The 23,401-nt window shown below is 47.2% G+C and overlaps 3 protein-coding genes across 6 annotated transcripts; 2 read left to right on the top strand and 1 right to left on the bottom strand.

Annotated features, from left to right (window-relative positions):
* Nucleotides 1-1,966: 1,966 nt before the first annotated feature.
* On the bottom strand, nt 1,967-23,401 carry LOC100551127 (transcription factor HES-5-like). Of its 4 annotated transcripts, XM_031556671.1 has the most exons (5): nt 23,202-23,395; nt 13,432-13,513; nt 12,919-13,097; nt 4,505-4,685; nt 1,967-4,382 (listed from the first exon to the last, which is right to left on the bottom strand). In XM_031556671.1, the coding sequence occupies exons 3-5, from the start codon at nt 12,964-12,966 to the stop codon at nt 4,141-4,143; spliced, it is 471 nt and encodes a 156-aa protein (XP_031412531.1). In that variant the 5' UTR covers nt 12,967-13,097; nt 13,432-13,513; nt 23,202-23,395; the 3' UTR covers nt 1,967-4,140. The 4 variants fall into 4 exon arrangements, with proteins under 4 accessions (XP_031412531.1, XP_031412532.1, XP_010721139.1 ...); XM_031556672.1 differs by lacking the exon at nt 13,432-13,513 and having other exon boundaries at nt 23,319-23,401; XM_010722837.3 differs by lacking the exon at nt 13,432-13,513.
* LOC100551279 (transcription factor HES-5-like) lies at nt 13,524-16,211 on the top strand. The gene is made up of 3 exons (XM_019622534.2): nt 13,524-14,469; nt 14,763-14,943; nt 15,150-16,211. The coding sequence occupies exons 1-3, from the start codon at nt 14,347-14,349 to the stop codon at nt 15,425-15,427; spliced, it is 582 nt and encodes a 193-aa protein (XP_019478079.1). The 5' UTR covers nt 13,524-14,346; the 3' UTR covers nt 15,428-16,211.
* Nucleotides 19,075-23,207, top strand: LOC109370878 (transcription factor HES-5-like). The gene is made up of 3 exons (XM_019622532.1): nt 19,075-21,063; nt 21,188-21,353; nt 21,459-23,207. The coding sequence occupies exons 1-3, from the start codon at nt 20,650-20,652 to the stop codon at nt 21,707-21,709; spliced, it is 831 nt and encodes a 276-aa protein (XP_019478077.1). The 5' UTR covers nt 19,075-20,649; the 3' UTR covers nt 21,710-23,207.

Raw genomic sequence — 23,401 nt, forward strand, 5'->3', positions numbered from 1 at the left:
GCCAGATTTGCATGTAATTGTTATGTGAAAGTACAAGCTACTGTCATTTGTTACTACATTCATACAGCAGTTTTGGCCTAGAGAATTATTTTATATTCATTCACTTAAGTCTTAGCAGAGGGACTATGAAACTGTCTGATACTGATTGCTAGGAAGTTGTTTCCTACTGAGAAACTCAGGCAAATGACAACCATATATATATATGCCAGGCAAGGGAAACAGCATACAACTGTGCAGAGGTCAGGTGGAGGAGGTTCGCATGGCTGACAATTTAATTACTCTGCAAAATCATTAAGCTCTGGAGATATGCCATTAGAAGTTCTGGCACATGCAAGTGCTAAAGGGATAATTAAAATATGCCTGGGAGGTTTCATTCCAAATTATTATTTCAGCACATGGAAGTTACTATATTTTTTCATGTAAGTTTATTATGCCTCCCACCTGCAGAAGAATCTTTCCATCTGTCACTTTCTGCCTTTGCCAGCACAACCCAAGTGCATAAGCTACAACTTCCCATTACAGACCCACACGTGCCCTATTGCAGTCACACCTCCCCTCTCCAGTTACAGCCCCCCTTATCCTGAGAGCTACCAGTGACCTTCATGAAACAAGAACAGATGTAAGCTCACAGTAACTATAAGCCAACTAGAGAATGGCACTACCTACTGACCACTGTGCTTCTTTTTCATGGAATATAATCATGTGCAGGCAGCAGAATACGGTACATAATCACGTGCAAAGAATGTCTTTAGAAAGAGTAATACGGAATATGTATACAAAATCTAACAAGCTGCTATTTTTTCCTTCTAAGTTTAGAGAGCATTGCTTCAGCAGTCTCAACAACTCCTCACAATCTGAAGCCTGGCATACCACAGTATTTTGGACAGATAATTCTGAACACAAGACTGAGGTAGTGTCTGGCTGGCAGTCTCTAGACAAGTTTGGGGGAAAAAAAACAACAAAAACACATGCACACAAAAAAAATCTAGTCATCATTCATATACTGTTACACAACATAAGCAACCAGAAAGAGCAAGGAGACAGCATGGCCCAGCCAGAGCCCCTGACTGAGGGACACATGCTCCTACCTGAGGTTTCATGCTTTCTTCAGCTCATGTAGAGCTGTGACAACTTTTCAGTTGTTTTCAAAGGAACACGGTCACCTGGGAAGCCCTGACTGTGGTCATCTTTTTTCTCTACCTGCCCAGAGAAGTAATGTATTTATTGTTAAGAACAAAATTGTTGTAAAGCAAGGGCTGTAATATTTTTTTTTAAAGAAATGCCCAATGTCCCAGAGCTTTCACTACTGAAATGGGGTTCATGCACTCCAGGAAGCAACAAGATGCATTTTTTAACCCATAGAACTTTCAGACACAAAGTACTTCCGCACATATTTGCTCCTCTCAAACCAATAGGACCTGTCAGCCACTCACACCCAGCATTACTTTTATCATTTGTTTCCAGGCTAGGCCACGTGCAACATGTTCCTGTCTGTCCTCTGCAGCCCCACTGCAGCCACCTCTAACACCACTCACCCCAACCATGGCATCTCAAGCAAAGCCAAGCTGGTGGACAAGCATACACAACTGGGCAGAAACTCTACAGAAATTACATCATCCTAATGGGAAAAATCTGTTCATAAAGGTGTTTTGCTGCAGAGCTGATTCCATTTTATATTCGTGGGTATTTAAGCATCAGAGCAGCTTTGTTACACACCTAGAAAAATTCCAATCCCGTGTTTTCCGTTGTGGGAAAATGAAGTTTTCCCTTCTCCCATGCTGCCACCTGGTGGCAAATGAGGCTCCAGCTCCAACAGCCCAAAAGACACGTTGCACATCTGCAAGCGCTTTCAGTCTCCACGTACATCGCACACACGCTCGCAGTGGTGCTGGTACGACGAGCTCTCTGTAGCTTTGTGCGTCGTGCTGGAAATGTTTTGTGCCCAATAGAGTACAAGTTCAGATCCAAGCTTTCTTTATTCGCATACAATTACAGTGTGATACACAGAAATTGGGAGGTGGAAAAGACTTTCTAGCACTGGCTGATCCGATCGTTAAATCGGAACAAACGCAGGCCGTCACACCGGCACCTCGCAGATCCCCTCGAGCCGACGGAGCTCCCCATGGAAGGCTTTCCGTGGGCGCTGCGCCCCCTGGTGGCCAAACGTTGCAAGCTGTCCAAGGACTGAAGTTCCCTATTCGTGCTACAATCCGACAGCAGTGCTGGCTGACTGGACAGGGTTTTGCAATAAAACCTTCTGCATAATAAATACTCCGACAGTAGCTACGCACGACTACAGAAATTTACATAGAAAGTTTTCTGCATTGCAAGCTAATCCCTTCTGCCACCATTTCTGGTACTATATATATCACAGTAACACCACGTGCAGGGCTGGAACTGAGGTCTCACTTTACAAAGCTACTGCCAAGAACTCCAGAGTAAGAGAGTGCAGGGGAGTTCTCTTGGCAGTAACCCCTGCCACAGCCCCTGCATCCCCTACTGTGCTAAAAAGCATAGACAGGATAAAATAGCGATAACGTGTGGCAGAACAAACCATTCCTGGTCATAACAAATGAAAACCTGCACAGGCAGGGAACGTGAGATTTCTTGCTAACATAACTGGATTATGGATTTCCAGCCAAAACAAACAGGCTGCAGAACTACCACATTTACTTCATTGGTTTTTACATCTTTCACCTAAAAACAGTGCTTGCATAAGCACAGCCTTATTACCGTGATCAGTATTGATCAGTATTTTGCCACAGAATGGGATTGGGCACTAAGTTTGGCAGGTGCAGGGCTGCCTGTGGATGTTTCCCGTTGTCAGAAGCACCTGTATTCCACATTCTGAGCACTCAGAGAAAAAATGAGGAGAAGACATTAGAGGACACACAGCACTGATGTGATCAAGGCTGTATCCTGTCAGCGTCAGGTGAAAAAACTGCAGGACACTCAGATCCCAGCTGCTGCCAGCAGGGGGACCAGATGGCCAAGTTTAAGGCTTGACCACTCAGGTGAGGTTTTGGGAGGGGCAGAGCCTAAGGAGGAGCTCTATATGATTCAGGTAAGAGAACACGTAAGTAACAGTTGCTTACCTCATGGGGCTAAAGGTGTAAGGCAGTCAGGTGAATATATAAAGTAGACATGAACAGGAGCTCCTTTAACTTTAAAAATCACCCCTTCTTTGGAAGACTGACATGTGATTAACTTTCAGGGACCCAAATGGTTACATATCCCACAGAGCACAGAGAACCCAGAGAAAAGTTGCACACAAATGCATTTTATTTCTCTCTACAAACACAGAGACGCATACACAGTATGCATGTAAGCCGTAGGGCTGTCCCAGGAACGGGAGAAACACTATCCACCATGAATTACAGCACTTAATACAGACAAACAATCATTATTATAATGAAGATGCTAGAAAAAGCATAACTTACACCCCAAATATATAACATTCACAAATCGAGCATTTTATCTACTCTTTTCTTTAACATAAAGCAGTAACACATTATTTTTCTAAATTGAAAAAAGCAGCAAAATAGTAGAAATATTCCACATAGTTTCCTTGCTTCAGTTCATCCATCCCACTTTATGTGCCAGGACTATCAAAGAAGAAAAGTCCAGGACAAAGCAAAAAACCACCTTTCACACAGTACAAGTTATGAGCAAATGGGAGGAAATGGAATTTAATTAAGTGTGCATGAACTGAAGTTGCACATTTATTCTCCAGAATGACTGAGCAAACAAGAGTTTTCAGTCAAACCAGAGCAAAGCCAATGGCTCTTACATGCAATATTAGGGAAATTCTCCTACTGCAATTCTTGCCCATCACAAATGTAACTTCTACAAAAATATCCTCCTTCATTTGGAAGACCTTTGCCCCCAAACTGGGCAACACACTGTGCTCTGTATCACCAGTACCTACACAGCTTCAATACCACACAACAGAATGCCTGAGCTTTTGCCGAAGGATCCCATAAAAGTCAAAAGCACGCCATTCTTTTCACACATAAATAAAGTATATGGGGAAATAATGCACCCTACAGAAGAGAGGATCAGAGCTGAACTATCGGATGCAGTCAGATTCTTCCTCTGGACTCTAAAAGGCAAAGGTTCACTAAGTGAGAGCTTCCCTGCCTACCAGGGCCTCCAGAGAGTACCGGTGTCTTTTGGCGATGCTTGCTTCAGGATGCTGGGCTTGCTGGGGGAAAAGGAGACCTCTGGAGCAGTGGATTGGTTCTTCTGGAAGTGACTTAGGAGCTTGGTCTGTGTTTCAGTTCGGACTTTATGAAGAGAGAGGAAATGGAAAGCTTCTTGCAAACACCGGGAATAGCCCTCTCTGAAGTCAAACTGAGAGCTTTTATGGAAGGATCCTGAAGCTAGAGAAGGGAAGAAAGAGGGAGGGGGAAAAAAAGTTCAGAGCAATCGTTCATAGCAAAAGGTTCACAAAACTGTCACAGATCTATAGTAAACTAGAGGCTGAAGTAAACTTGATACTCACTCTTCATTTGCAGCTGGCTCTGCTGCTTCAGGTAGCTGACAGTCATCTCCAGGATGTCGGCTTTCTCCAGCTTGGAGTTGGGTTGGTGTCTCTGGAACTCCTTCTCCAGGAGCACCTTCAGCTGCTCAATGCTGCTGTTAATCCGGTCACGGCGCATTTTCTCCACCACCGGCTTCCTGAGCTGTAAAAAGCAAAGGGAAAGAGACTCACTATTAAATCTCCTCTCTGCCATTTCACACTGTTCCTAAGCAATGTGAACCAGTTTCTCAGCTTTTGGAAACTGCTATGAGAACAGCTGAGAGCATGGCTCCAAGCTGCCTCACGGTGTCTGGACTTACTTTGTTTCTCTCCTTTGGCGTCAGCAGGTTGTCAGGCTCCATGAAAACAACGCTGGGAGCCATCTGTCCCAAGAGGGGAAGGAATGTCTCAGAGTGGAAGTCCAGGAGAAATGTGTCGCTGGAAGCTGCCTCGGCCCTGTATTTATACTGTGCAGCCTTCCTGAGAGTCTGTGGGTCTGCGGCTTGGCGGAGTTTCCCACACTCTGTGGCCAATCAGAGAGATAGGCAGCACAATAACAGAAGCATCTATTCTTGCATGCTCCAGTGCCAGTGAATAGCCTGGGGATAATGACCTTCTCCCAGATGAGCAGGTGGGGAGTGCGTGGTACGTGAAAGACCGGGATCAGAATTACGTGTCAGAAGCTGGGAAAGAGCGGCCTTCAATGGGCAAAGGCTGCTGACTAATGCCAGAGATCAATGGCATTCCCAGCACAGGCCGGCGGCCACGGGTGCACAGGAAGGAGGCGGCCAGCAGCCGTGGAGGGCAACGAGCCCCCCATGCAGGCTGCGTGCGGCCGCGCTCCTCCCGGCTGCAGGAGGCACACGCTAAGCGTGCACCAATGCAATGCACACACGAGCAGCTTCTGGCTTCCTGAGATAAAGAGCAGAAGTTCTTTAAGGCTGTTTGCCTCGTTCTCACAGTAAGCCAGCAGCACACCAGTTTTGCCCAAGTGAAACAGAATACAGCTTTTTCAGTTTGCCTCACTGCAAAAACCTTTAAATGTAAATACACACAGTTATCCAGAAAAGTTTCTATTTTGATAATTGCTCTCTTTCCTTGAAATCTTACGAACCTCTTTGGAATACTCTCAAGCCCTGTCACAAGCACCCAGTGTTGTTCAAACATCTATAAGATAAATGCAAGAGGAGAAATATTTGAGTTTGGGGATCAGCTCAGTCTCATATGCTGCTTTCATTTAATCCATGCACAAAGGAGTGCAGAACAAATTCACATAGCCCATAAAACTGCTACAAGTCAAGATTCTGATTCCTCATTATTTTGCACTGCAAAGTCTCCGCTCAAAAAGAGCTAACGGTGCTGCTATTTGCATCTTATAAACAAATGCTTTATTTATGAGCTCCAGCCACACACAAACAGCCGCAGGGAATGGCAGCAGTGTTTTCTGCATTCTCTACACATGCACCCAAGACCTGCACAGAAAAGGGCAGAGCAGGCCATGAACCACACATCTGAGCTGTGCCAGCCCCCGATTTGCTCCAGGTGTGCACTGCAATCACAGCAGTTCAGCTCCCCTTTATGCGAGCGTCAGTGTATCCCTCTGCAAGCAGCAACATGGGAATGTGAATTGTCAGATACATGACTGTAAAGTAATGCTAGGGATTACGGGTGGGGATTTCTTACTGAATCAGCGAGGGTACCACATAAATACCGTGTCTACATGAATGCAGTTTGTGTGTTCATCTATATACTGATACATGCATATATGTGATCATGCATGTATTTTAATGTGAATGCATAAACACATGTCTACATTTCTCTCTGACCCTACAGCTCATGTATTTGTTCGCCCAGGTAAGGCTTAAATGACCTCTTCCAAGATCTGCTGTTCCATCCCCATTGTACTGTTGGTGAATAGGCTCCCTTCTTTGCGTACAGAGCAGCAGCTGTTGGGCTCTGAGTCTTTTATGTCAAATTGTGGGAAAGTTTTTGTGACACCATTTCACATGTTCTCCTCAAAGCTTGTGGATTATCTTTGAGCTCATGTAATGCCACCTCTGAAACCAATCTTTCTCTCTGTGCATCCCTCTTGGGGAGATTCTCTGAAAGAGAAACTCCTGAATACCAACTCATTTTTTGAGCTCATTGACAAGTGCACGAGGAATAAATGTGGCAATGCTGTGATCAATAGGGTCTGCTAGCAATTTTGCTAGAAACAGCTTCAGTTTCCCAGATTAACTCCTAGTAAACAGCCCTAAGAGTCATCACTTCCTCTCACAGTGCAAGTTGCTCAAACAGGCACTCCAGTTTTAGCCTTACATGGGTGGCCAGTGTCAGATGCCTTCTCTACAACTACCTGCAGCACAGAACTTTGAAACTCAGGTTCTCAGGAACCTATGCATTATAGGGTTGCTTCACTGCAGGACTTTTATTCTGGGGGAGGACATATGAACTTCCCATAGCAGAACAGATGTGTGATTTGGGTCTCTTGGTCTGCCCTCATCTTTTCTGCCACATAAGTGAGCTCCTGCTGTTCTGGGGGTTTGCTCTGTGCTGCTGAAGAAGTGTACATGAGGGAGGAGCCCAGTGGGGCTGCTGCTGTCTGCACCAGGACAGCTGCTGCAGCCCCCGGCCTTACCTCACTGCTGCAACACATGGCTCAAGTGAAAAGAGAATAAGAAAGCAATAATAATCATCATCCCTAGAATAATGCTAACAGAGCCAGTGGACTTTACACTAAGGATCATGAATTCCCAATTATACACCTTTTACTATGATTCCAAACATACACAATATTGGATAGAGAACTTACTAGAATCCCAAGATACTGGATGTGGATGTTTGAAATATGGCATGAGTAATGCCCCAGAACCTCTGCCAGATGTTAGCTCTGTAGGAAGACTTAGGGATGCTGCTGTTTTCCCAAATCTTGATGCTCATTGCCCCCATTGCTTCTCTCCTGATACATGCAGCCCAGATGGCCTTTTGGGAGCAGGGTTTCCCACTGAACACAATGCAGAGGCAAGCACCGTTGCTAATGCGGTTTGTAGTCAGGCACACTTCCTTTGTGATAGGAATGAATATAGTTAAGAAATGGTGTGGGAAACTCTGAGGTACACAAACTTCCATGGCAGTATGTTAGAAAGTCATTGAGAATGCCAAAATGCTTGAGAGCAACGGCTCAGAGAACAGGAAAGATAGCAAAATTCTGGAGACCTCATTAAGTGCTTTGTCCTAAAAATCATACTAAGGTTAAAAAATAGAACAGGTCCAGGTTTTGGAACTATTTGGGTCCTCACTAAAGCCAACAGGAACTCTGGCCTCCACAAAGAGCAAAGCAGACTGCAGCATTCAGGCTGTAGGTTTCGTACCTCCAAAGCTCCTTTCTCATCTCTTTGTGCATAATTACCCCTCCACCTACAGAGGAATTCATCCAAATTCTAATCGGCAGAATTTGAGCCTTAATTTTCCCCTGTCAAATATCAGCCCTAGAATCTGGTCTGTTCCCTGTTTTGTTCTTTGAACCACCCCATGACAGTTTAGAAGTATTAATGAAGAGCTTCCCCATAGAATTACTGATATGAAATCTGAGCTAATTTTCGTAGTAGCCAAGCTCAGCTCCTGTGGTTTGTGGTCAAAAACTGAATACACATCAGGGGGCTGCAGACACGGTTGCCTCAGCTGAGATGCAGCTCCCTTGGGGATCTGTGACAAGTACCAGCATGACATCTGCACAAAGCAGTCACCACTCTTTGGGTAACGTAAGGCCTGGGTGAGTGTACAGATCCTCATGGTGCAGAGGAACCATCTTTTGCTCTGAATGCTGTGCAGCAAAGAGATGCAAAAACACCAAAGCTTCGGTGATGGATTACTGAATGGAACCTACACTGGTTGTGTTTTAAAGCTCAGCATTTCCACTCTTGTTCAAGGAATGGCCACTGGCTGACACATGGAGCTAGGGAGCAGTGCCCTGCTGTACCAGTACAGACAATGTGCTCTACTTATTTTCTCAATCATTGTGGCAAACATTTTTTTATCAAGTGCAAGCCAGTCTTTAGTAAGGAGGCAAGACAGAATATGTGGCTCAGAAGTCTCAGTGTGAGCTTAAACCACCTCTGCTGCCTTCAGAGGGACAATTCTCTTTGGCCTTACTGGTGGAAGAGCAAGGTTCTGCTCCTGCAGCTCATTCCTCAGCCATTTCCTCCCAGCCCTTCCTCACTCTGCTGTTTGGCAGTCCCCTGCTTGGGGCTGTCACAATTTCTGTTTCTCTGCATGGCTTTCTTCACTTTCTTCCTTTTACTCAGACCTAATTTTCCCATTCAAGCAGGTTTTTATAATCTGATTTTTCGTTCTGTCACTCTTTTTCCCGTCTGTCACAGGCAGATGTGGTCTGAGGACAGGAGTGTCTTACAGCCACTCAGACTGTGTGAGTTTGGAGTCCCTTCCAGTTTCCCACACTGCTCTCCTATTCACTGCATTCAGGCAGAGGATAAAGGAAGTGTGCCATGCTACAAGCTGAATTAGAAATGGTGTTTGACTTCCTTTTGTACTTCACAGAAACCTTGCTCTGGGTAGACCATCTGCATAGCACTCACAGTGGAGAAAACCATTGATCAAGGCCTGTCAGCCCAGCTGGGGGAACTTGGGAAAGTAATTCCTTGTGCCACTTCAGTTCTTTAGGGCTTAACATCTGGCTGGAGGGGGAGGCGACAGTTGATGGTTTAACAGTCGTGCTTCCTTTCAAGTTTGGGATGCTGTTTTGATCCCCTATAAGCCTTTCTGAAATCCTGTTTTTAATAACATGGAAAGCATCCACAAGACCAAGAATAATGCACTGGCTTTGCATTTTCAAAGTGCTTTACAAATACCAACTAATGAATCTCAGCAACCTTCTCTGCAATATAAAAACGTATTACTAGCAAAGTTTTTTACAAAGGTAGAAAATGAGACAGAAAGGAGAAATCAAAATTTCAGTATTTCAGCCTAGCTGCAGCTTAGTGGTCTAAAACAGAAGTCATTTTAGATTACTGTTTTGCAAAGATGTTCAGAACCCACTTTTGTTTTAATTGGCTTTATTATCTCTGAATAGCTGCCAGCACCCCAGCTTATGGGAGAATAGGGATTACCTGCATGGACCACACTTGGAGCAGTGCCACTCCTAGCTAAGCAGATGCAAAAGTTCTCCTTTGCACTCAAGTTCAGTAGTGGCTTTTGCAAATGTGATTCAGTACAATTTGTTCAAACCAACAAAATAGCTGAAAAGGAAAATGCACTCAAATGCTCAATCAGGAAGTACTTAATGATCAAATCAATAGAAATGGACTTGATCTGTTCGGAAAGTAAATCAAGATTTAATATAAAAATTAATTTGTTTATTCATGCTCCTAGAAACCTACCAAAATCTCAGTGTTAAACTGCAGCTGTCCCCAGTCGTAGTGCAGAGCTGTCTGTCGCCACCACTCAGTTCATCCAGCTGCTTCCCAGCACTTACAGCTATTCTGGGACCTCAGAAAATCCTCGGAAGAGAGGATACGCTGTGCCCTGAATTACATCAACTCTCTGTAAGAAGCTGAACAGAATTTATAAGAGAATTTCAGGTTTTAGGCAGCTGGGCTGGATGAAATCAGGGCTTAGAAATGCAGAAGGATCCATACTGCTGTAGTGAACAATTCAGTGCTGTCTGTGTGTGGCTGGTGTTACATGCTGACCACTGTCCATAGCAGAAGGTGTCTGGACAGACAGACCCCAGCAGCAGCTCTTAGGGCTTCTTGACTAATTCCTACTCACAACCTCAAGCTGCAAATGCTCATGGGCACAAGTGCATGCTGCTAGCTATACAAGGTGGTGTTCTGGGGGTCCCAGTCCTACTCTCTATACTGCTTTTTCTTTAGGGTCAGAAACTTCCCGTTGCACTAGATTCCCTTGACCCTGAGGTCTGACAATGTGCCTTGCGCTATGACATGATGGTGAGGGCAACCAACTCTACCTTATGTGCAGTTAGTTCCTGCATGTGTCCCTCTGCCAGTCTTCTGGCAAAGAGAAAAAACAATGTCAATGCAAGCACAGTTCAAACGGTAAGTAAATCCATTACAATACTTCTACTTTTATTATAACTATCAAATAAGTTTTGTTAAATCCCTATGACTTTCTATCCCATTCTAACCTAAATTTTGACATCTGAAAGGTTAGCAATGATGCCAGATCAATGTAAAAACTGAATAGCACTATCTTCCAAAAACAAAACCAAGGAAGTGCAGGAGCTCAGCAGCAGCGACAGGCTGCCCCCCTCTCTTGGCTGGAGCTGAGCAGGTGACCGCTGGGCTCCAGGTGTTCCTAAGGGCTTTGGAGAGTGCACTGAATTCACTCACCAAGATTTGGGATGCTTTACAGTCTCAAAACTGGTGGCATGTGTGAGCTAAGCGCTGGTCTCAGCACTCTCCCTGAGATGGGAACCGTTTCATTCCTGAGATCATAACCAACAGACCACTAACAGAGTAATTACAGAGCAAGGTGTAGCTCAGTCCCCTGGTAAAGGCAGAAGGATAGGATATCTTCTGCGACTGTTTTATATGGGTTGCTGGAGAAGGAGGGTGGTAAACACATAACATGGTGGCTCCCGCAAAGCCTGCTCCCAGGGCAATGTGTTCCTTTGAGACATAATTGATTCCTGCCATCAGGCACCAGCCTGCTCTCCCCCAGGGTCAGCGCTTTCCCACATCCAACCCCATTATCCCACAGACCGTGCCTTTTGTACAACACACTCCAGCTATTCATGTGCAAAGCAGCTGTAATCCCCAGACCTTTCAGAGTCAATATACCAGGAAATAATAAATCCCTCTTGTGCACTCTTGAATATGCTGAGAGGTGACTTGTGGGAATTTCAGCTAGGCAGAAAAATAATAAATTCTCTTTAATTTTTAATTATTTTTAATACTCATTATAGAAAGACTATGTCATTGGTTGTATGACTATTTCAGGGTCAGCCACACAAGCAGCTACAGAATTTGCTTTTGCCTCTAACAACCCTGAAAATGCAGATCAAGTTGTCTCATATGTTTCTTAATGATAAAAGACCATTTATGCACCTGGGAATAACAGTACATTAAGTATTCAGGATCTAAAGGAAAACTAATTCAAGAGGTTAAACATGTAAAGAATGTATTTTACAGTAATTAAAGACTTTTTTTTGCCAGGGCTCTGATGTTTAAAGCACAATAATGCCACATTGAGGTTCCTCTCAAACACAAACCCTGTGGTGCAAACTCGTGCCCTGCACACTCCTGCCTGCAGAGTTCTGTCCCCAGAACTGTTCCTTCTCCACTTTGCTCTCCCAGGAGTTTGTCAGGATTCCCAAGCAATGCCTCTTCTGCCAGGAAAGCACAAGGGCTCTCTAGCACCCACGGCAGTTCCTAACAGGGCTCTGTCAAAACATCCAGTAGCACTGCTCCCATTTCCCAAGAGAGCACCCTGAGGCACAGCATAGCAGACCAACCAGCCAGGGCTGCATCCCTGAGGGCGAACCAGCATCCCTGCCCCCCTGCCCCACCTCGTCCCTTTCTCCTAGTAAACAGATTCCTGAGTAACTGCTGCCTGCACAGCAAAACACGAGCTTTTCAGCCTTACTCACTGAAAAAGCCTTCTGAGTTCATAGTGCCCTGACAGAAGCACAGGCTCCACAAAGGAGTTATTAGCACCAGGCTGTGTGGGTTTGAATTTCTCTGCCTTTCCCATACTTTTCCCCTATTGATAACATTTCTTGTAGGGACAATAGAAGTGTGCCTTGCAACTACTCACAACATTAGTGATGGTGCTTGAACCTGAATGATTTAAAGGGAAAGAATCCAACTCCCAAAAGACCATCTGGCTATCAGTTTTAAGACAGCAATAAAGGTCAGGCTTGCTTCTCAGGAGTCAGGAAAAAGATGTTCTTTGACGTTGAAGAGTCTCTTAAATTTAACCAGCTTGGTACATGCCTACCTGTCACCTCCTAGCTTCAAGGCCTGACACCAGTGCTCACTTGCTAGGAGGGAGAACACAGGACACAAGTTTTGGAGGAAGTCCATTCAAAGGCTACAGAACAAAAGGTAACATCTTATGACAGCTGGCAAAAGCTATGGCACGGTCTCTGAGCTGTATCTTATCTTGTACCATAATCCTTTGACCAGTTCAAAGTGTTCATGAGATGACTTGTCTCCTGGCTTTCCCACAACACAGGAATAAAGGGCTCTGAAGACAGCATCTGCCCTTAACAAAAAGCAAAGCCCATTCAGGCCCATACAACGAAAACCATGAAGCTGGCTATTTCAGTGACACTTCCCTCCTTCCTGTCAACTTCTTGTTAAACGTGGGCTTCACTTAAGGACTTCCAAATAAGAATCTGTCCTTGGCTGTCTTACCTCACACATGCTTCCCTCCGCCGTTTCCATTTCTAGATCCTCAGGCATACTCCACGCACAAGCAGCACACAGGGAGATGAGCACACCTCTGCCCCTGCAGGCCAGGCCTCAGGCAATGGGACACAGCACAACTTTGCTCCAGCAGCTTTAGATGGTTTTCAGTGCTGCCTCAATACACCCTGCAATCAGACAAAATCAAAGTTCATCTAAAGTGTCCACAAAATTTCATTCATTTTCTTGCCTTTGCCACAAAAGAACATTTGCTTATTTTCTGGTGAAACGTTTCATGCACATAAGAGCAAGCAGCACTATCTCCATCTTCCAGATGAGAAAACTGAGTGGGGCTGATATGGTAAAGGCCAGCAGTGTGCTGGTTGAGCTCTCTTGGCAGGTCCAGCCTGTCACAGTGCAGGGACACTCCTAGGTGGGATGAGAAGATGTCATGCCTCAAATCTCAGGTGAGCAGGAGAATTGGAAATCAGCCTTGGTTACTCAGTCCCTTGGATGACCTACCTCTGCCTGCTCAAGCCTGGGGTTCTGGGACTGAACTTGGTGCTGTTATTTAGCTCATCCCAACCATCATGCTTCAAAGAATCTGTAAGAAAGAAAGAGGATAGAAAAGGGACAAGAAAGAGCTATGGGGTGACCCGGCCAGTTCTGCCAGGAGGCACATGCCTGTCTGTAATAAAAGCCATGCAACACTGTCCCAAGAGGGTCATGGTCCCAGTGTGTTGATGGGAAAGAGGCAAACAGAGGTTACAATTTTCATTGGACTCTCATTCCCTCTTTATTCAGCTATCCGCCATCCTAGCACCTGACTTCAGACTGGTTCACAGCATTTAGACATGCTAGGCCATCAAACTCTTTGTTTCACCCAGATAACACATCAGTTCATTCATTACTGCAGTAAAAAAAGTGCAATGACTGCATGGACAAGCACAAACATGCACACATGCCCCGGCACACTGCAGCTAGGAGGCTGGCTGGGAAGTGTGCTCTTCAGAAAGAGTTACAGGATGTCTCTGGTGCTGTTGATTTGCACCCTAACAGTGTTCCCCGCCTTCCTTTCCTACCTTCCCCCAAAAGCGTGCCTCCTCCACTCCACAAATGTGACTGGCACATGCAGGGACTCAGGAACGCTACTGAGAGCAGACAACCAGCTGGAGGGTCAGTGTTTTCCCAGATCCCTGGGCAGCCCAGCAAAGCCAGGCTGCACACTCCACCAGTCGGTGTGGGCAGAAGGTTATTCTCTCCAGGGCATTTAGGATCAATGCACCGTGCACTGATGGATGCTTTCCCTATTGTTCAGCTGCGTGCCTGGATTGGCTGAATGGCTGTGGGAAACACCAGCAACCTCAAGACTCACATATCTGCTAAACGCTTCGGTGTATAAATAGAGGTGGTCAGACACTGCCAGAGCACAGCCTGATGCTCAGCACAGCAGCCCATGTGGACGGGCTGCACCCAGGGCTGACAGCACCTGGAATGGCTCCCAGTAACACTCTCATGATCCACATGGATGAGAAACTGCTGCCAAAAGAGAAGAATAAAGTAAGTAAAGCCCTTGACAGGATCACATTGGTCAGGACTGGTCTGTGCTCTGTGCAAGGCACTATCTCTGCCAAACAAGCATTACATGGGAAAAGATGAGAGAAGGAGAGAGAAGATGGTCTTGGGGAATACAAATGGGATAAAACATAAAATGAATGTGAGTGAGCAGCATGGCAAAGCTCTCCCACCAAAAGAAAGTGTCCTTGAACTTTGTGTGTACCAGGGAATGGGTCAGAAGGCGAAGTAGGTCAGGCCCCAGAAAATCTCTAATAAGTGCTGCATTTCTTTTACAGCTCAGGAAGCCGGTGGTGGAGAAAATGCGCCGTGACCGGATTAACAGCAGCATTGAGCAGCTGAAGGTGCTCCTGGAGAAGGAGTTCCAGAGACACCAACCCAACTCCAAGCTGGAGAAAGCCGACGTCCTGGAGGTGGCTGTCAGCTACCTGAAGCAGCAGAGCCAGCTGCAGGAGCCAGGTGAGCACAGAGCACCATCACATCACATGCTCCCATGGGCATCTGCTATCCCAGAAATCCCTGGGCTGCTCCTCCCCCCAGACCCAGGCCTACATTCAAGGCTCAAAGACTCAGGCCCCTAAAAGAAGCTTGAAGCACAAGCTGCCACTGCCCCGTGCTTGGGTAACAACCTTATCTCACTCTATTTGCTCTTCTTTCTTTTCTAGCATTCATTCACAAGAACCCAGAGCAGGACTTCAACAGCGGATACCTGCGGTGCCTAAAGGAAGCAATGCATTTTCTATCCTACTACGAACCCAGGAAGGAAACCCAGGCCCAGCTGCTCAAGCACTTCTGCAAAGCTCAGATGGGTGCAGACATCACGCGCTCTCCTGCCACACGCAGTACACCTCGCTCACCCTGTGTGTTTGCCAGAAAGCAGCCTGCCCAGAAAACTGCCCAGAAAACTGCAGCAGCAGCTCATACCATCTGGAGACCCTGGTAGACCTACTGATGAACTTTGCTTTATTCCTATGTTTTGCTAAAAAGAAAAAAAAAAAAAGAGGGACTTGTGATTTAATAATCCCTCTTCAAAGTAGGAAACATTGCTTTCCAAAGGCGGGAGGGGGAAGGCTTTGTTTTTCTGTTATGAGAAATGAAGGTCGCTGAGTAGTTTCCCTTCACACTGAAGGACTGTGTGTATCTCGTAGCAGATTTGCTGCTCCTGCCGGTGGCTCCGAGCCGAGGAGAAGGCTGAGCTCTGCAGCAACCTGGAGCCAAAGCCCTTCGCTTCCACCTCACCTCCCGGCTGCTGAGCCGCGGCTGTCAGTGGAAATCTCTCTATGAACACCCTGGGTCACTGGTTCAAGTGCTGCATTGTCTGCAGACAATGTCCCGACCTTCGTAAAGAAGGAGCACTTCTGAGAATGTACTTTGTATCATAATGCCAGCATTGAGCTCTCCTGAGTGAAAGATGTTATTCAGAATCGCTGATGCTTCTGAAGTTTCTATGCTATTCATAGCACAATTCCTTACAGATCGTTATTATGATAACAGAGAGAGTAGGGAAAATTCTCTTAATATCCAGTATGTGCTGCTCTCCAAGGAGGGAAAATCGATGCCTTTTGTAAAGGAAATACCTGTAATATATCTTGGGTGAGGGTGGGGGAGGAAGGGAGGCAATCAGTACTGTACAAAGCACTTGGCTGAACGTGCTAAAGAGCTTAAGAAGCTTTTATAAAGTTGTGATGTATTCATCCTGTGCGATGCTCAACTTCGGTGTCTTTGCTGCACAATACAATAAAAATGGTTTTAGCCTGTAATCCTGTGGTTTTAAATGATTAAAATGGATAATGCTCTGGGACTCAACGCTGCAGGCAGACCCCTGCAGTGGGGAAGCCAGCAGAGATGCCATTTCCGAGCCCCTCATTCCAGGACAGTTTATATCTGTGACATACACTTGGCAGAGCAGGATTTCAGATCCTGCAGAGAAGCATCTCCAGGAGAAGCAATCAGAACCAAAACTGGAGGTGAAAGAGAAGGGGCAATCTGAGTGGTGTAGCCCCAGGTATTTACAGCAACCTATTTGGACCTCAGCAAATCACATATCTCACAACCAGTTTATTTCTCCTCATTCCTCATTATTTGCTCACCAATCTGTGCTCAGTTTCTTGCTTTCTGTCCAATTAAGAGGTAATAACACACAAAACAACGGCTAAAAGGACAGATAATTTGATAGCAATCCAAGATTAAAACAGTATTTCTCCTCCTAAACCATTTCCCCATAATCTTTACTTCTTTTCTTTCCCTGACACCTACCTAGGGGTCCAAAACACACCAGGAATGGGGTTTGTGTCTCAGGAGCTGAAAAACACCCACAGGCTTCAGAGTGCTCCCTACCCTCCTGCAGAAGAGACGTTTTCTCCACCGCCTCTCTTTCACATGGTCCTCCCTCGTTTTTCTCACCCCAGCTTCAATTCAGCGCACAAATCTGGCATATCCTCTTACAGGAGATTTACAAGAGGCTGCCTACACGCCTTGCACCAGCTGGGCGCCCCGAGCTAAGCGGGATTTGCAGAGGCACAGTGCCCACATGCAGCCTGGGCAGGTCCCTGAGCAAGGAGCACACGGGTCAAACTCAGATCATCCAAGCTGATCAAATCAACTGTTTGCAAGCCCTGCTATCTGCACCTGGCCAGTACCTGACCTGCCATGGAGCCCTTCCCACCTCAACACCTCACAACCTTTTGCTTTACCTCATTATGGCTGCACGGCCCCTTTGGCTTCTTACTTGACACAGAGCACACAAGCCAGGTGAGAGCTGTTCGTCCACCTGCCAATGAAGTACAGGATGGGTTTCTGGTACCCTTCTGCAATTCACCAGTGCTGATACCAGTGCTGAGACAGATCTGTTTTTCCTAACAAGATACGCAATAATTCAGAGGGGATATTCTTAGCTTTGCTGGTTGCTTAGTGATGGTGAAAAGTCACCACCTTGCTGCACTCAACCTGCCTTTGTCAATTAGTACAAGCCTCTGCATCCCAACGAAACTCAAGCTGTTCATCCACACCTGTGTATTTTTAAACCACACCCAATTAAGGCAGCAAGCAGCCCGGGGCTGGGGCAGCTCCGACCCTGTGCCTGCACTGAGCTGTGCTGGGCAGCGCGAGGAAGGCGGCCCATGGACTGCGCGGGGCCCTTCTGCTCCTGGGCTGCCAGAGCCTGCGGGCTTCACCTCCCCAATTACTGGTGAGCAAAAAGCCAGACCTCCGGTTTCACCCTTCCCAGTGAAGCAAAGGTTATGTTTACAATTTATTAATTATTATCACTTATAATAATTGAATGTAAAGCTCCTCTGTCCCCTGGGGTTACGCTCCCCTGCCCCAACACATTCCCGCCCCTTGGGAAGACCTTGTTTATTATGCTGATCCCACAGCCCAGGAATACTCTCCTGACAAAGCCCCTATTAACCTCAGAGTGTGGGCCTGAGTTTCTCAGAGTTTCCCACACTTTCTTCCCCATTTATGACATTCAAAGGGACCACAAAGGAAGCGTGCCTCACAACAGCCCGCATTAGTGACGCTTTTTGGCTCTGCATTGTGGTGACCAGCAATTCCTGTCCTGATAGGCCATCTGGAGCGCTATTTTCCCAAGGAGCACATTGATCGATCAGTATTATGTGAGCCCTTTTAAAACTTGGGAACGTTATGCTCTTTGACACTAAATAGGTGTCTTGAGAGGGGTTGTCAGAAAGATTTTAAAGCATTTATGGAAGGCATAGAAAAAAATATTGTAATTATTTCTTTAAAAACACCATCAAAAGCATTTCTGAGACAGGCTGACGTGGATATAGGAAATGGTCTAAAATAAAGATGCTCTATGGAAAGGCAAGGTGTAAGCCACCAAGCCATGTGCACGAAGCATGGCCCTGGGCACACAGGAGCGTGTGGCTCCAGTGCTGACATTGCCACCTCCCAGCAGAAGCAGGGCTCCATGGCCCAGCGGTGCTCCAGCTGTTTGGATATGGAATGATCTCATGGGTGGTTTTTCAACTCGTGACCACAATGGGATTGACACAGGAATCACTAAGAAAGCAAGCCCTTGTGTGCACAGCATGGCTGCTGCTTCCCATCAGTAGGCCTACACAGCACATCAACCTCTGAGAAAAGGAATGACTGTGCCACATTCAGCCAGCTCTGCACATCTGGCAATCTGGGGACACGTTTCTGTTAACGCTGCTTCTGAGCCCCACTGCCAGCCTTCCTCCTGGCTCCACACAACAGAGGCACAGACCCCTGGCAGAGAGGGGCTGAGGGCCTGGACCACCAGCAGGTATCAGTGGGACAGACCAGGAGCTGACAGCTGGATTTCAAGAGCCCCGGCTGAGAAGACTGCTTACAGAGGCTTTAGCACAGAGCAATCCTTCTGCCTCCAGCAAAGGAGTTCTTCCCTTACCAAAGCATTTCCAGAGAGCACATCCCACACAGGATGCACAGCAGGGACACTCCAGGGAGTTCCTTAACCTGAAATTCATGTGGGGAAGTATCTTCTTGCCCATAAGTCTCCAGGCCTCAATAATCAAAACAAACATTAGAGGGGGAAAAAAAAAAAAAGAGAGACTTGTTTCTCTTTTATTCCTCCCCAGCTACTAGCGTAGGTGAGGCAGAGATCTGCTGCCCTTTCGGGGGGAGGGAAGCTGGGGCTCAAGGCGCAGGGCTGTTGTTTTGTGCACGCTGCAAGGCAGCTTGCCTGGTTCACCATTCACATCAGATGGTGCGAGCCCGCAATTCCAAGGGTTTCCCACATTGCCCCATTCACGGTGTTAAACTGCCAACAAAAGAAGTGTGCCTCGGTGGGTCCCGAGCAGAAAGCTAACGCCTGCTGCACCATCTGCCCGCGCCGAGGAACGGATAATGCTTTAATCAGCGCGAGCTGGTTTAGCTCTTGGGAGCCAAGGGACGTTGGTGATGGGATGGCATTATTTAAAACCACTCACTTCGTATCTCCAGAACTGAAAATTGGGTCACAGCTTCCCACCCACCTCACTGAGTTCTTTGCTGCTGGGCTTTCCTGCAGGTCACAGCCACTCCGCGTGGGCCCAGAGCTGCACAGCACACCCAGAAGGGACACACAGCAGCGACTGCCCTGGGTGCACGTAACAGTGCCGGCCACAAACTGACAGAATAATGCTAGGAATTGATTTCCAACAGGACTCACGCTCTCTGCTCAGCAATAGGTTTTGCCAACCATCAGCAATGACAACTGGTTGTGGCCTTGCTGACAGCAACGCTGAGTGCAGGGAAGCAGGCTGACTGCAGCTGGCACAGGAAATGAAAGGTTTCCTCATCAGTTTTGAAAGATTGGCAGAGAAAACAGAGAGGGCTTCCACAAACACTGTTGTAATGAGAAATGGGCACTCAAGCACTAACAGAGCCAGCCTCTGACCTTGCATTTGCAAGGGCACGGCTGCCCTGCCGGCTCCGTATTGGATGGAGCTGGGGCAGTGAGCCCAGAACCCGTGGCTGCCTGGAAAACATCTCAGAAAGGCACCTTTAGCCCCAGATCCTGCCTGCTCCCTTTTGCTTCCTTACCTGCCCTGTAACGCACAAGGCAAGGTACTGAGAAAGCCCAGGGTGGCAGAGAGTCCCAGAGTATCCTAGCAGCTGTGCTTACATTCAGCAAATAGGGTAATGCACATAAATTGATAGCAAGAACTGACCTTCCTACATCTCAGCTGTCTGTAAAGGGAAACTATATTTAGGGGCTTTGCTTAGAGGATCAGAACCAAGGGAACAGGGAGGCATTTGCAAACTGCCGTGAAATCAAATAGGACACATTTGGGAAAGGCCTCATAATCATTACATGCCACGGGCTGCCATAGGAGAGCCCAGATTATCCAAACAAAGCAAGGAAGAGCTCTTAATATACCTTACAGACGGACTTGACACATTTAAACAGGGGAAAGGAAAATATTACGAACTAACAGCTTAGAGCAAGTTGTTTCAAGTGTTCTTCCTTTGATTTCAGTCAGTAGTTGTCTAAAAATTATCTGGTACTGTATTCATCTAAGCACGGTTTAATGTCAATGAAGGGGTTTACTCCCTCTAATTCTGCATCTTTTCTTTTTCAAGTTCTCTTTTGGTCATGGGGACACAGCATTATCTCTTCCTGAGATCAGTCTTCTGTGCTTAATTTCAGCACAGCCTGGGAAAAGGCAGCACATTGAGATGTCGACGTTCCCAACATCAGGCAGAAGTTGGATTATAATGATGGCAAACGCTTTCCCACGTTCTTACCCCAGCGCCCTCATGCCAGGCCCTATTGTGTCACACACTCCTCAGTCCACCTGCTCCTTTGGGAGCAGGGTATTATCCCCAGGCAATTCACAGTCAATTTACCATGCTGTAATAGATGCTGTCCCTATTGTCCTGGGGCACACATGGATTGGCTATCTCGACTGTGGGAAACTCAAAGTAGCTTTGGACCCATACATTTGTATGCAGCTCCTGCGTATAAATAGAGGAACTCTCCACTGCTTTCCCCACCGGCCAAGCAGCCAGCTTCGTGCTGACAGCAGCTCTCGGATAATGGCACCCAGTGCTCTCTCCCTGGAAATCCTGACACCCAAAGAGAAGAACAGAGTAAGTATCCGCTCTGACTGCAAGGGCACATGGCCGAGAAGGGCCGAGCCTCTTTAGCAGTGGATGACATAGAGATGGAAGGGGAAGATCTTGTCACTAACTGTCCTCCTGCTTTGTGTTACAGCTCAGAAAACCCATTGTAGAGAAACTGCGTCGCGATAGGATTAACAGCAGCATTGAGCAGCTGAAGGTGCTGCTGGAGAAGGAGTTCCAGAGACACCAACCCAACTCCAAGCTGGAGAAAGCCGACATCCTGGAGATGACTGTCAGCTACCTGAAATACAGCCGAGGTGAGTGCACACCCTGATCCCTGACTCATTGCTGCCCTTGCTTTCTGGCACAACACCCGTCTGAGTCTGCCTGCCTAACGCTTCTTTCCTCATCTCCTCATCCAGCTTTTGCAGCCTCTGCCAAAAGCCTACAGCAGGATTACTGCGAAGGGTATGCCTGGTGCCTCAAAGAAGCTCTGCAATTCCTGTCTCTCCATTCAGCAAACACAGAAACCCAGATGAAGCTGATCTACCATTTCCAGAGGTCACAAGCAATGCCCAAGGACTCTGGTTCTCCTGCACCCACTTCCACTCACCAGCCCTCTGCAAAACAAGCACCAGCAAAGCCCTCCTGCAACCTCTGGAGGCCTTGGTAGGCCAAGAGCATATTCACCATCACCTGGACACTGGTGCACATTGCAGAGGAGACCACGACTTACTACAGAAGTCCCCCTACTCCTCTCACCAGTAGGAAAAAATGTTTTCCTTCTGCAGAGCATTACTGCACATGGATGCCTGCTTCCCTTCTTCCAGAAGGACTGAAATGTTCCCACCATGTGGAAAGAAAGTTATTCTGAAGGAATGCGGCACGTAACCCTCCTGCTAGGAGGATGAAGTCATTCAGAGAGGAACGCTGACTGTTCTTAACCTTAGTGAGGTTGCATGGGTACATCTGTTGAGAAAGCTGTAACTGCTGAGATGTCTGGGTAAGCGTTTTCAGGTGTCCGCTCAGCAGCAGCCCCCTCTGCATCCTGCCCTGCTCAGGACCCGCACACCACCTGCACCTGAGCGGCAGGAAGCAGCTGGGGCTGGGCTAAGCGCACACATGTGAAAACCTGGCTGCCAGCAGGTTCTATGATATTTGTAGACTGTACTGAGCATGCTCCGGAAATGGTTACACCATAACTCAAGCTGCGTAGAGGAAATTCCTCAGGATGTCTTGCTTGCAAAGTCAGAGTGCTGTTTGTGAGGTTCAGGATACGTATACCTTTTATAAAGGCAAGAGCTCCTTCTAATATCCTTATAGGAATGAAAGTTACGGCCGTGTTGTCGATTTTACATGAAATATTTATCAGTCTTTTATGAAAGGCAGTTGTACAAATTATATTTACTGTTTGGTACCCCCACCGGGGAGAATGTAAAATCAGTGCTGTCCTTGGAGGATGTTATGATGTTACGTGCGAGCTGCACCACTGCATAACTCGTGTCAGAAACCATCCTGAATTCAGGGGATGCACAAAATAAAAATTAAGAAAGAATAACTTGTTGGATTTATTGAGTGATTTGCATAGCTGATTTCCCTGCAGTTCCTGGCTCACCCTCGGATTCGGAGCTAAACAGGCAGATTTCGGTACAAAAGCACACTTTGCTGGGAGCAGCTGTCACTGTTCCACGCCCACCCAAACCCACAACGCTGCTTTCCAGGAATGAACACAAAGCTCCACATTAACGAACGGAGCTCTCCATACAAGGCAAAACCGGAGGCCTCCCCACTCTGCAAGTGGTTTGGAAGCTTAGAGCCACATTTGTCGAGGGAGGTCACAGTAAGGGCAAAGGGAGACGTCACACCCACCTCCCAGACACAACCCACGTGCCTCATAGTTTGCTGAGGCACTCAGCGCCGCGTTCAGCATCCCGTGTGAGTCACCAAACGGGCTGAGCCGCGGGGTGTGAACCTACAGCACGCTGCACACACCGGGCAAAACCAGCAGGGCTACCACTCAGCTGAGGGCCGTGAAGGGAGCGCAGATCGCGGCTGCACGGATGCAACGCAGCCCAGGTGAGGAAAGGAGCTTCGCACAAACAGCACTTGCTACAGAAAGCGGCAGCCAGCACAGCCCTGACAACACTCCTGCTGCCTGGGCTTACCTGCAGCCCACCAGGGACGAAGAAGGTCCACAGGGGCTGATGTAACAGCACCAACGCCCGCACGGCGGCTGTCGGGCTCCACACAGCGCAGCACCGTGCAGACGCCGCCCCACTCACCTCAGCACTGAGGCGGGAAGAGGCGCGAGAGCGACCGTTACTCCGCGCACGCGCTCAGGACAGCCGTTACGCCGCGCACGCGC

Source organism: Meleagris gallopavo, chromosome 23 (genome assembly GCF_000146605.3).
Source record: "Meleagris gallopavo isolate NT-WF06-2002-E0010 breed Aviagen turkey brand Nicholas breeding stock chromosome 23, Turkey_5.1, whole genome shotgun sequence".
Classification (NCBI taxonomy): domain Eukaryota; kingdom Metazoa; phylum Chordata; class Aves; order Galliformes; family Phasianidae; genus Meleagris; species Meleagris gallopavo.

Coding starts and splice junctions, on each gene's coding strand:
- LOC109370878 (XM_019622532.1), top strand. CDS start 20,650: ATGTCGACGTTCCCAACATCAGGCAGAAGTTGGATTATAATGATGGCA. Junction 21,064..21,187: donor CACCCAAAGAGAAGAACAGA/GTAAGTATCCGC, acceptor TTTGTGTTACAG/CTCAGAAAACCCATTGTAGA. Junction 21,354..21,458: donor CTACCTGAAATACAGCCGAG/GTGAGTGCACAC, acceptor CTCCTCATCCAG/CTTTTGCAGCCTCTGCCAAA.
- LOC100551127 (XM_031556670.1), bottom strand. CDS start 4,905: ATGGCTCCCAGCGTTGTTTTCATGGAGCCTGACAACCTGCTGACGCCA. Junction 4,686..4,842: donor CGCCAAAGGAGAGAAACAAA/GTAAGTCCAGAC, acceptor TGCTTTTTACAG/CTCAGGAAGCCGGTGGTGGA. Junction 4,383..4,504: donor GAGCCAGCTGCAAATGAAGA/GTGAGTATCAAG, acceptor TCCCTTCTCTAG/CTTCAGGATCCTTCCATAAA.
- LOC100551279 (XM_019622534.2), top strand. CDS start 14,347: ATGCTCAGCACAGCAGCCCATGTGGACGGGCTGCACCCAGGGCTGACA. Junction 14,470..14,762: donor TGCCAAAAGAGAAGAATAAA/GTAAGTAAAGCC, acceptor TTTCTTTTACAG/CTCAGGAAGCCGGTGGTGGA. Junction 14,944..15,149: donor GAGCCAGCTGCAGGAGCCAG/GTGAGCACAGAG, acceptor TTTCTTTTCTAG/CATTCATTCACAAGAACCCA.